This window comes from Sparus aurata, chromosome 23, assembly GCF_900880675.1.
Source record: "Sparus aurata chromosome 23, fSpaAur1.1, whole genome shotgun sequence".
NCBI classification, from domain to species: Eukaryota; Metazoa; Chordata; class Actinopteri; order Spariformes; family Sparidae; genus Sparus; species Sparus aurata.
Genome location: NC_044209.1, coordinates 30,050,342 through 30,063,266, shown reverse-complemented (window position 1 = coordinate 30,063,266; position 12,925 = coordinate 30,050,342). Strand labels below are relative to the sequence as shown.

The following is a 12,925-nucleotide window of genomic DNA, read 5'->3' as shown; positions in this document are numbered from 1 at the left end:
TCCTCTCTCTATATATCTCACTCTCTCTCCTCTCCTCTCCTTCCTCTCTCTCTCTGTTCTCTCCTCTCTCTCTCTCTGTCTCTCTCTCTGTCTCTCTCTCTCTTCTCTCTCTCTCTCTCTCCCTCTCTCTCTCTCTCTCTCTCTCTCGCCCCTTCAGTCCTTCTCCAAAATACAACATTTAGAACAGAACAGAATAGAATAGAATAGAACAGAATAGAATAGAATAGAACAGAATAGAATAGAATAGAATAGAATAGAACAGAATAGAATAGAATAGAATAGAGTAGAACAGAACAGAATAGAATAGAATAGAATAGAATAGCCTTTATTGTCATTGTACTGTGGGGGGTACAATGACATTTAGAGTGCTCTCACAGAGCAACAGTGCATCACAAAATGAAGAGAAATAGTGCAAACAGCATACAACAAGACAAAAACAAAAACAAAATTTAAAATACGTACAGAGCAGCACGTAGAAAAAAATATATATATATGTATATATATATATATATATATGTATATATATATATAAATATTTGTGTATGTACATAACACTTTAAATTAAATAGTTAAAATATTAAAATGACTGCAGTTCTTTGCAGGAGTGCAGACATGCTGAGAGGTAGGGGGCGGTAGGCTGACGGTTGTTCTTCAGGGTGGTATGGTGTGTGTGGGTGTGTGGTGTGTGTGTGTGTGTGTGTGTGTGTGTGTGTGTCCGTGGGTGGGAGTGTGTGTGTGTGTGTCCGTGGGTGGGAGTGTATCTGTTCGTGCTGGCAGTTGGTATGGCCCGGGGGAAGAAGCTGTCTGTCAGCCTGCTGGTGTGGGACTTTGTTGACCTGTAGCGTCTCCCAGAGGGCAACAGATCAAACAGGGGTAGGCAGGATGTGATGGTTCTCCTGAGGCAGCAGGATGTGAGGGGTCTCCTGTGATGGTTCTCCTGAGGCAGCAGGGTGTGAGGGGTCTCCTGTGATGGTTCTCCTGAGGCAGCAGGGTGTGAGGGGTCTCCTGTGATGGTTCTCCTGAGGCAGCAGGATGTGAGGGGTCTCCTGTGATGGTTCTCCTGAGGCAGCAGGGTGTGAGGGGTCTCCTGTGATGGTTCTCCTGAGACAGCAGGGTGTGAGGGGTCTCCTGTGATGGTTCTCCTGAGGCAGCAGGGTGTGAGGGGTCTCCTGTGATGGTTCTCCTGAGGCAGCAGGGTGTGAGGGGTCTCCTGTGATGGTTCTCCTGAGGCAGCAGGGTGTGAGGGGTCTCCTGTGATGGTTCTCCTGAGGCAGCAGGATGTGAGGGGTCTCCTGTGATGGTTCTCCTGAGGCAGCAGGGTGTGAGGGGTCTCCTGTGATGGTTCTCCTGAGGCAGCAGGGTGTGAGGGGTCTCCTGTGATGGTTCTCCTGAGACAGCAGGGTGTGAGGGGTCTCCTGTGATGGTTCTCCTGAGGCAGCAGGGTGTGAGGGGTCTCCTGTGATGGTTCTCCTGAGGCAGCAGGGGTGTGAGGGGTCTCCTGTGATGGTTCTCCTGAGGCAGCAGGGTGTGAGGGGTCTCCTGTGATGGTTCTCCTGAGGCAGCAGGGTGTGAGGGGTCTCCTGTGATGGTTCTCCTGAGGCAGCAGGGTGTGAGGGGTCTCCTGTGATGGTTCTCCTGAGGCAGCAGGGTGTGAGGGGTCTCCTGTGATGGTTCTCCTGAGGCAGCAGGGTGTGATGGTTCTCCTGAGACAGCAGGGTGTGAGGGGTCTCCTGTGATGGTTCTCCTGAGGCAGCAGGGTGTGAGGGGTCTCCTGTGATGGTTCTCCTGAGGCAGCAGGGTGTGAGGGGTCTCCTGTGATGGTTCTCCTGAGGCAGCAGGGTGTGAGGGGTCTCCTGTGATGGTTCTCCTGAGGCAGCAGGATGTGAGGGGTCTCCTGTGATGGTTCTCCTGAGGCAGCAGGGTGTGGAGATGTGTTCCAGGCTGGTCAGAGGGCAGCCGATGATCTTTTGGGCAGTGTTTATGACCCTCTGCACCGCCTTCCTGTCCTCGGCTGTTGAGCCTGCGTACCACACACCCAGACAGTGCGTCAGTACGCTCTCCACAGAGGAGTGATAGAAGGCCAGCAGCAGCTTCATGTTCAGATTGTTCTTCCTGAGGACACGCAGGAAGTGTAGCTGCTGCTGAGCCTTCTTAACCAGGGCCCTGATGTAGAAGTCCAGGAGTGGTCTGCAGAGATGAGGTGACACTTTCCACCTGTTCTCCATTGATGAGGAGGGGGGTGCAGTCCTGTCTGTGTTTCCTGAAGTCCATCATAAGTTCTTTTGTTTCGTGGATATTCAGGGTCAAGTTGTTGTCTGAGCACCAGCGCGACAGTTCCTCCACCTCGGGCCTGTTCGCTGTCTCCACCCCGTCACAGATGCATCCAACCACTGTGGTGTCGTCTGCATATTCTATAATGCAGTTGGTTGGGTGGAGGGGGGAGGAGTGGTGGGGGCCGAGTGTCACAGATCGTGGGCGGCTCGACAGAAAGTTTTTGATCCAGATGCAGGAGGGGAGATGGATCTGCAGCGGGATCAGCGTGCTGAGAAGAATGTCCAGGTACCGAACGCTGAGCTGGAGTCCATGAAGAGCATCCTCACAATGCTCTGCTTGTTTTCCAGGTGGCTCAGCGTTTGTTAAATACAAACAATACATATTTCACCATAAATAATCAATAAATATCGATAATAAATAAAAGTATGATAAATAACAGCAGGTTCATACAAACTGAAACATAAATAAAAATAACAATAAATAAATGTCTAGAAACAAACAATGATGTGAAGCACATTAATTACATTATTGATCAGTCTGATGATTAATTTCATTATTGATCAGTCTGATGATTAATTTCATTATTGATCAGTCTGATGATTAAGTTGACGATCATCAAATTGTCTCTAAGTATTGATTGTAAGAGAATTTGCTGTCAATTAATTTTCTGATTGATGAATCAGTTGAATATCAGATGATTTCTCTGATGTTTCCTGCAGCTTCCAGACGAACACAAAGAGCAGCGAGCGTGAAGCGGGCGCGTTCAGACCTGCTGCGATCACATCTTCAGCTGCATTCCTGCTGCCATTCTTCTGCAACACATCAGCCAATCAGAGGAGACGAGAGCTGGCGATCGCACACTGAGCAGGGTCTGCCGCCAAAATAAGATGCCAGCGGGTTCTTTAAATCTGTCTCATAAAATGTCCCCGTGAATAAATAGATCTGCAAACAGCAGCAGTCTCTGAAGGAAGACGTGTCACTCAGTGCAGCTTGTTTCTGCCTCAGCTGATCAGGATCGGTCCGGTCCACATCAGTTCTGATGTCCAGACACAGAACTGTTGAGGGCGTGTGGCTGCTGCTCATCTTGCTTTGCTGAAAATGTCAATTTAAATATTTTATACTATTTTGTGTTCCTCGTCTGTTCTGCTGAACACAGACGGTTCTGACTGCTGCTGTCATTAAACTTGAAGAGTTTCCTCAGAGACTCGTCTCTCATGGAAACAACACAAAGTCGATCAGCTGATGGACGATCAATAAAATATCTCCCATGAGGCATTGCAGAACTCCATTTAGTGTCACTCATTTTCCCCTGAGGTCCTCAAACGCAGCACGGAGTTGATCCATGGTGGGCGGGGCTTAGTGTGCGGCTGCAGCCGGGCGCCTGTAGGTGGCGATGGCTCTCAGGCTGCGGATCAGGTCGTGACAGAAAGAGCGAAGCTGCGTCAGCGACAGGTGGACCGCCACCTGGACCTCGTAGTTACCATGGAGACGACGGGCAAGGTCCAGACTGAGGTCCTGATCCACCACCTCGAGCTGCGCCTCCTCCTTCATCTGAAACACACACACACAGTCAGCTGTTAGCACAGGAGCCAATGAGAGTGAAGCACCAGAGGACAGGAAGTGCAGAGAAGAGATTGGGTCACAGCAGACGAGCTGGGCTGGAACAAGTCTTCCGATACTTGGGCTGCAGAAATGTTTCCTGGTGTCATGATGTCACCTCAGGTGTGCTTTACCTTGTTGAGGTGTGTCAGCAGGTCTCGGAGGTCGGCCTGCAGGTCGCTCAGTCCACTCACACTGTTGGACAGAACTCCCAGCAGCCCCTGGTACAGCTGGCTGCCCGCCGACATGCGACTCACACAGACGTCCTGCAGGGGGCGACACACACATCAGTACTGACAGGTGATCTTAACACAAGTGAGTTTCAGATACATAGGAAATATCTTGAGCATCTCATCAAGACATGTGACCCTCCTCAGAGACCCCGAGAACCTCCAGAACCCTCCAGAACCTTCTCTTCAGTCCCCCGACACCCCCAGACTGCAGACTCACCAGTGTGAAGCGTTCGGACGGCGGTTTGAGGACGGGTGCGGCGGGGATGCCCAGTGACGCCACCATCATCTGCAGGTTGGTCGTCTGGGTGGAGGGGTCAAGGGTCAAACCCTGAGGAGCACAGGAAGAGGTTAATAACACATGAAGAAGAAGAAGAGCCAATAGGAGACGAGCTGAAGCAGCCAATCAGATATCTTGTTCACCTCCGTGCTGACGGTGGCGCCGTGCACGGTGGGGATGTCTCTCAGGATTTTCTCCACCAGCATCTTCGCTCGATTGGACGCTTGTGTGAACGCTGGCGAGAGGTTGGACGAGCTGACGGGAGCTGATTGGACCACAACCAGGAAGTAGTGCAGCAGGGCGGCGACTGGAGGGAGAAACAAGGTTTTAATGTACCCACAGTTCAGTGTGTGGAGGGTAAACACCGCCTGCTGCATTATCACCTGCTAACACACACCTCTCAACAAACAGGAGGCAGCACATCAGCACAGTAACAGCTAACTGCTGCTGCTGTTAGTTAGCTCAGTTAGCCATGCAGCTAGCAGACCAAGCTGGAAGCACCAGGGAAGCACAGGGGCTCTGAACCAGCGCGGCTCGGGCTAACTTGTTAGCATGCTAAACATTTCAACACAAACTCAAATGTTTTCTACCCAGATTATGACGTACTGCACCTTTAAGAGTGATGTAATGACTGATGTGATTCATTCACACTTTACTGATCAGTTTTTTTAATTGTTGGACTAAAATCAATTTATAAGCATGATCTCTTATAACCTAATTATTGATTACTGTGATTATTACTGACTCATTAAAGGAGAACTTCGGTCGATTTAAACATGCAGCTTCATTGCTCAAGCTACCCTTGACTTGCCAGCACCGAAGACGCGACCACATTTGGTCCAGCCATTACAGAGCTCCATGAACGGAGACTTAGCATTGAACGCTAACAGCATGGGGTCAGAACTTTACACTGTGTTTTAAGCGTCTTAACATGCTCCACATCTCACACCAAAAGTTATGCAACATCAGCAGACACCTTAGCACACAGCACTGTAGCGTGTATGACTCAAACTGAATAAAAAAGTAGTTAAAACAGTGTGTTTGTGCAAGCAGCCACATATCTGTTTGTTGACATCCGCGTCTTCCGGTAGCTAGACCAAACTAGTCAATCCGTCGAGTGTGCTGGCAAGTCAAGGGTAGCTTGAGCAATGAAGCTGCATGTTTAAATCGACCGAAGTTCTCCTTTAACATTTATAGCCACAGACTGGTTTATTACAAAAATATGAATTAAATATGGCTCATTGTTTTACTGCCTACTGACTAATCAGTTAATTAAAAAAGTTTTAGTTTCAGTAAGTTTCCAGAAGTCCTGTTCTCATGAACTCATCTGATGATGGCACCAGTGAGCCTCCATACAGATCTGCTGGCTGCACCAGTGTCTGAGCTCCAGGTGAGTCCAGGCTCAGCTCAGGTGAGTCCAGACTCAGCTCAGGTGAGTCCAGACTCAGCTCAGGTGAGTCCAGGCTCAGCTCAGGTGAGTCCAGGCTCAGCTCAGGTGAGTCCAGGCTCAGCTCAGGTGAGTCCAGACTCAGCTCAGGTGAGTCCAGACTCAGCTCAGGTGAGTCCAGACTCAGCTCAGGTGAGTCCAGGCTCAGCTCAGGTACACAAGCTGCTCAGCTTCACATTTGTCTAAAAAGTCAATTTTTTAAATGTGATTCTGTTTCCGTTTGAGGGGAACAGTCAGAGCACGTCTGTTTCCACTCCCCCACCAAACTCCATGCATGTTTCTGCTGATTTAAGCCGCCTGTCTCTCCATCAGTTTAAATGGCAGTAAAGTTGGTTCTTACCTATCAGGGGGTTCATGTCTGTCAGGGCGGCGGTCTGTCGGTCGGTCTCGGTGTCTGTCCGCAGGTTAACTCGGTAAATTCTCCTTTAGCTTCCATTTGCAGCAGTTTGGAGCTTTTATCTGCGCTCACTCCGGCGGGGTTTTCCGACAGCACCGTCACTCTCCGAGGAGTCATACCGATAAAACCCGAAGTGACGAAGCTTCAGAAAGTTGTTGCGTCACAACCGACCGAATGAGAGAGAGAAGGACCGGCAGACATCTCACCTGCTGCCGGTAAAACACGTGACGGTTCACCGTCACCTTCATCCAGGTGACCGGTGCGCGCGAGAGAGTTTCACGATGAAGAGAAGACGTGACAAGTTCTGCAGGTTTAACCTCTGCTAAAGCAATAATGAGCACATCATCATAATACCTATTATTATCATTATTATTATTATTAGTACTAGTAGTAGTATTGTTGTTGTTGTTGTTATATTATTATAATGCGGCGTTGGAGGAAGATTTCAGATCCTTTTATCAGAAAATAAACCCTGAAGTATCAAATGCAACGTTTGATATTTTATGTTCACCAGACTCCTTTTAAAAAACGCTCATTTTTCAGACTCGTTCTGTTTGTGTGAACTTTGTGAAACTCTGTCTTCAACATTCTCAACTGTTCAGGTCTGCTTGTTAATCCGGCAAATATTACACATGAATATATTATTTCTTTGTGTAAGAAACATCGTATGTAAACATCAGCACGCTGTGTGTGTGTGTGTGTGTGTGTGTGTGTGTGGGTGTGGGTGAGCTTCACTTCCTGCTGCATGTCGTCACGTTTGTCTTTAAGAAATCCTGGAAAAGAAAAACAGTGAGTCAGCTGAAACATTTTTCAGATGTTTTATTTCCTGCTGCTGGACAGGAAACACGTCATCAGGCCTCGCTGCAGTAAAAGTCTCAAACTACATATTTGTGTGTTGATTCCATCAAGATGTGTTGAAACACGTCACAGCAGATCAGTTTGTTTCCTGCTGATTCATGTTCACACAGTAAGAGTGTTCATCAGTAATGTTAACTCACACACTGATCACTTCATGAGACATGAGAAACGCTGAGCTGGTCCTCAACAACACGTGCAGTCAATAAACACGATGTATGGATCCACAGCACCGCTCCTCTGAAGGTCAGAGGAACTGATCAGCTTCAGCTCCTGCAGCTCATATCTACAGACGTCAGGAAGCAGACAGAACCAGAATACATCCTCAGTGGTGAGATGAACTGACAGGTGAGCTCACACAGGTAACAGTCAGGTATTCAGCCAGGTGACTTAACTAGAAGATAAAATAACATTAAAGCTGCACACAGCGATGAACGGGCCCTCGCTACACTCACGTCGAGCTGCGGCGCCGCTGACAGGCGCGCTCACCTGTAACTTTCATGTCATCATGTCGTGTATGATGTGGAGAAAACAAGCAGTGAATGTTAATCAGATGATGTTTGTCTGACTTCCTGTGTCCACTGGGTGGCGCTATGGAAATGACAGAGTATTGATGCAGATGTATTCAGGGCGACTCCCTCCACATGTGTGAGCACTTTGCTGTAGATGTGAAACTGTATGTTGAAGTCAGAAGGACTTCTTGCGTCATGGCGAAGCATCAGAATGGAGCGCAGCACCACGGCCAGCAGGTGTGACGGAGGCGAAAGCTTTTGATCACTTTTCATCTTCAGGGTCTGAGGATGAGACTGAAGACTGTGCTGTGAAATCTGTAGGAGGTTGTTACAGTACGAGGCATAGAAATGGGTCAAAATGGCGGACTTCCTGTTGGACTGACGGTTTGGATGCATTGACCTTTTTTGTGCGTCTGCTCACGATACATATGCAAACTGAATTTCCTAAATGTATGTGCATGTATTAGGCGGGGCCTTACATCGGGGCGCTGTAGAGTCCCCAGGCCACGCCCCCAACCAATGACGTTGAATTATCACATTTTTCCCCAGATGTGACGTAGATTCTGAGTTTGGTGAGATTTGAGGATGTTCAATCCTCCAAAACTGCAGTTAGAGTGCAGAATAAAAAGAAAAACAATCCCAACAGATCCAACAGATCCAACAGATCCGTCAGCACTCGGGACCAAAAGATCCTGGAGACGGAAACTTTCCACTGAAGCGACGTTTCTGTGACGGACACTGATTTCCACATGTTTCCGCTCCGAGCTGTGCAGCGGCAGCCTCAGGGTGTGTTCAGGGACTCTGCTGACTGAGGGTGTGTTCAGGGACTCTGCTGACTCAGAGGAGTTTTCTGAGGTTATGAAACATTAATGTCATCACAGCTCAGACTGAAGAGGCTGCTGGGAAACACTTTGAGAGATCTGGATGAAGTTTACAGAACTGCAAACACATCAAACTGTCTTCAGATCAGAACATCAGCTGCTCTTTACTGCAGCTTTAAATGTTCTGTTGTTCGGTCTGATCGGACCTGTTCAGGCTTCAGGTCAGATTTGGGGGTTTAAGTGGTTTACGTCTCTGATGTCAGCGCTGCAGAGTTTTAACCAGGAAGTGACTGTGAACAAACACAGAGGTTCTGTTGGACCGCTGGTGTCTGTACGACCGGTGTGTCTCCTTTAACCCGTACAGGAAGACATCCGGACCGGTTCTGAGTGGATGACCTGGAAGCTACTGAAATCCAATGAAAGGGAAATACTCTGAATAATTAATTCCTTACTGTAATTGATTACTTTTAGAAAACATAAGCAGATTACTTGTACATCAAAAGTCACCTTTGACTCGTTACGACTAAAAACTACTCGAGTATTAAAGGAAACATTCAGCGACCCGACGCTGCTGATCTGCTGCTGCACTCAGTCACTTTTACACAACCACTCATTAAAGAGTCGCAGCAGCTCATCAGTGCTGAAGGTAACTAGATAAATTACTGTGAGCTGCAGTGTTTCTTCTACTCGACTCCACCTTAACTGTCCTCCAGGTTACGTCACATCCTGAGATCGACACTTCTCCACTGGCAGGACGGCGGCGAGCGGAACAAGCTACTGCTAACATGAGTTGTTCAAAAACCTTCTTTTTAGTAAACTCTGTGTACACAAACAATGTTCTCAATGCTCGTGTTCATGTGTAGAGACCCTGGTGATGCTACCAGCAAAGTTTCATGTTGTGTCGAGACTTCTTACTGTTTTAAACAGAGAGATTTTGATGCTATCGTAAAAGTGCCCGTAGCACTCCTATTGAAAATGAGTTTGACCCGAAAACAAAACTACGGTAAATTTTAAAAGTGCCTCTTTCATCGTAATTTTTTTGGGTTTTTTTCCTCATTTAAATTTTTGTTGAATTCTTAGTAGCAGAGTATATGAGTACGGGGTTGTTCATACATTTCACAATCTTGGCATTAACATATGACACGTCACAGAGGAAAAATAAAACTTGAACAGTAAAGTAAGAAATATGAGGGGAAATCCAGAAGGACACGGAGGCTTTACTGTCGTTAGTCTCTGATTTCTTAGGCTGAGTTTTCGTTATAGTCTGCTGGAAATTTCTTGGACCCAGAAATCGTGTTTCCTATAAACTTTTATTATTGAAATGTAATCTATAGGCCTAGCGGACGAAATTAAGCTTGGTTGCTAAAAGTTGCATGTTGGGCAATTTGCATAATTAGCATAATTAGTTAATAAAGGGGAAACAATACAGGTGAAGTATCGGGACATTTTTTTTAACTAATATATATCACCATGAAACTTCCCCAGTTGATTACTTACATTAAGACAATCATTTTTTTGTATTATGAGTTTTCTGAAATTGTAAGTTTAAATATGCAAATGAGGCATTATCTCATTAAATATGCACTAATTTGCATACATTTCCAGAACATAATTCTAAACACTGGATAAAGCCAGGTTCAAAATTCCTGTTTCATTTTGTTGACATTTTATAGCCAAAAGGTTTTTACAGAGGGAATTTTGGATTTCTCTTTTTATCACTCCATAAATCAGAAAATACTATCAAATGCCATAAAGAAAATAATTTTCACCCTGTTTTTAGGAAGAAAATGTTATATAAATCAGGCTATGAATGATATATGAACAAACCGCTCAGTTAAAACCTTCAGATTATAGATATGAATAAACCTGTAAAGTTTGGTGTATATACGTGCTACTGAAGTGGAGATCTTTGGCTCAGAGTGTGAGAAAAAACTCATGTTGAGAAAACAGCCTTTAAAGATATGTATTGTATAAGAAATCTATAGAAGTGTGGAGGAGGGGGGTTATAAAACATTCAGCGCTTTGGGATTTCTGGATATCACAAACATGGACTTAGACTCTTAGATCACCTTTCGAAGTTAAAGGAGAACTTCGGTCGATTTAAACATGCAGCTTCATTGCTCAAGCTACCCTCGACTTGCCAGTACCGAAGACGCAAACACATTTGGTCCAACCATTACAGAGCTCCATGAACGGAGACTTAGCATTGAACGCTAACAGCATGGGGTCAGAACTTTGCACTGTGTTTTAAGCATCTTAACATGCTCCACATCTCACACCAAAAGTTAAAATTAAATTGACCGAAGTTCTCCTTTAACTAGAAGCAAAATTATAGCAGTTTTCAGTTTCTCGTGACTAACGGGAAACGTGGCAGGCAAAAACATTGTTTTTTATGCACTGTCAGTTTTGAGATTTTGGGTTATTTTGCTTCCATAACATGTCTTCTTTCAGACTAGTGGAAAGAAAACATCCAAAATACACATTAAGGTGTTCATTTTACTTCACTTTGTCTATTTCCTTCTATAGATTTCTTATACAATACATATTTGAGGCTGTTTTCTCAACATGAGTTTTTTCTCACACTCTGAGCCAAAGATCTCCACTTCAGTAGCACGTATATACACCAAACTTTACAGGTTTATTCATATCTATAATCTGAAGGTTTTAACAGAGCGTTTTGTTCATATATCATTCATAGCCTGATTTATATAACATTTTATTCTTAAAAACAGGGTGAAAATTGTTTTTTTTTATGGCATTTGATAGTATTTTCTGATTTATGGAGTGATAAAAAGAGAAATCCAAAATTCCCTCTGTAAAAACCTTTTGGCTATAAAATGTCAACAAAATGAAACAGGAATTTTGAACCTGGCTTTATCCAGTGTTTAGATTTATGTTCTGGAAATGTATGCAAATTAGTGCATATTTAATGAGAGAATGCCTCATTTGCATATCTAAACATAACATTTCAGAAAACTCATAATACAAGTAATTATTGTCTTAATGTCAGTAATCAACTGGGGAAGTTTCATGGTGATATATATTAGTTAAAAAAAATGTCCCTATTCTTCACCTGTAGTGTCTCCCTTTAATTTCCTCATTATGCTAATTACTCAAATTGCCCAACATGCAACTTTTAACAACCAAGCTTAATCTCATCCGCTAAACCTATAGATGACATTTTAATAATAAAAGTTCATAGGAAACAACATTTCTGGGTTCAGTTTGGGCCACATAGGGATTTCCAGTAAACTATTAGTCCTTGTGTAGGTCCAAAACAGATCCCAGTGGGTCATCCCATCCTCCTCGTTAGCCGACAGTTTGTGAAGCACGGACTCATAAGATGCTGTCTGCACCATTGCATTAGTCCAGTCTTTCAGATTAGGAGACACAGCAGTTTTCTAGTGTCTTAAAAAAGCAGCGACTAAGCCCACCATAATGACAGAAGTTCTTCTTGATATATTCGTTATATCCGTCTCCTAGTAAACACGCGGCAGGGATCAGGGGAATCACTGAGCCTGAGCAGTTACTCAGCAAGTCCACAACTTTGACTCACTAATGCTATTCCCATACACAGTGCAGAAAGTTCCTACCTCTGTTTTACACTTCCAACACATTATCATTCATCAGTTTCATTCTATGTAATCTCACAGAGGTATGATAATATCTATGTTTGATCTTATATGGTGTGAACTTCCCTTACATACTTTCCACAGTCTGCTGGTACACTCAACCATTTCTCCTGCGTAGTTTATTCTCAGGTCTCTCTGCCATAACAATTTCACATTAGACGACTCACCACTTACTGAATAGTGTGTTAGTCTATAAAATTGTGCAGCGTTCCTGTGGCGCATTCAGATATTCCAAAATATCATTTTCAGAACAATTACCAATTTGAGATTTTACAGTCCCTCATTTGTAAGTATTTCCAAAAATGTTGTCTGCCTTTGAGTTTAAATTGATGCAATAATTCCTCATAAAACATGAATTGTCCATTTTTGTACAGGTCCTCTACAGGACATACACCACTTGGACGCCACCGCCTCCAATACACTGATGTTTTACCGACATGTACGGCAGGATTAAACCACGATGGAGCAGAAATCTGTACATATTGCAACAACGTATACATGTTGTGTACTTTGGCCCACACTTCCTTAGAATGCACAACAATTGGATTTGGACTGAATGGTAAACTCATTCTCAATCTCCATCCAATCCAGCTTGCTGTCTGTCGTTTCCCAATATTCAGCTAGTTTAGCCATTTCAAAAGAGATCCCATATAACCTTTCATTGTAATTATGCTTTTACACGAACGTTTGATTCATATACATTCACAAAAACACCCGAGGTTGCATTTTGGTGAGAGTTTCACTTTAATGAATCATCTCACTAACGAGACGTTTCAGACTGAATGTGTGTTTGAACGAGTGATGTTGGAAGACGAGACAGTGACGAGTGTAAAAACAGAACGATGAGTCGGTCGGAGTGAAGCTCAGAAACACGAAGG

The 12,925-nt window shown here is 44.7% G+C and overlaps 1 protein-coding gene across 2 annotated transcripts; it reads right to left on the bottom strand.

Moving 5' to 3' along the window:
- Positions 1–3,563: 3,563 nt before the first annotated feature.
- Positions 3,564–6,605, bottom strand: LOC115576040 (uncharacterized). 2 transcript variants are annotated; one of them, XM_030408528.1, is made up of 5 exons: positions 6,171–6,605; positions 4,527–4,690; positions 4,324–4,434; positions 4,008–4,139; positions 3,564–3,825 (listed from the first exon to the last, which is right to left on the bottom strand). In XM_030408528.1, the coding sequence occupies exons 1-5, from the start codon at positions 6,184–6,186 to the stop codon at positions 3,631–3,633; spliced, it is 618 nt and encodes a 205-aa protein (XP_030264388.1). In that variant the 5' UTR covers positions 6,187–6,605; the 3' UTR covers positions 3,564–3,630. The 2 variants fall into 2 exon arrangements, with proteins under 2 accessions (XP_030264388.1, XP_030264387.1); XM_030408527.1 differs by lacking the exon at positions 6,171–6,605 and having other exon boundaries at positions 4,527–5,116.
- Between the last annotated feature and the right edge of the window lie 6,320 nt (positions 6,606–12,925).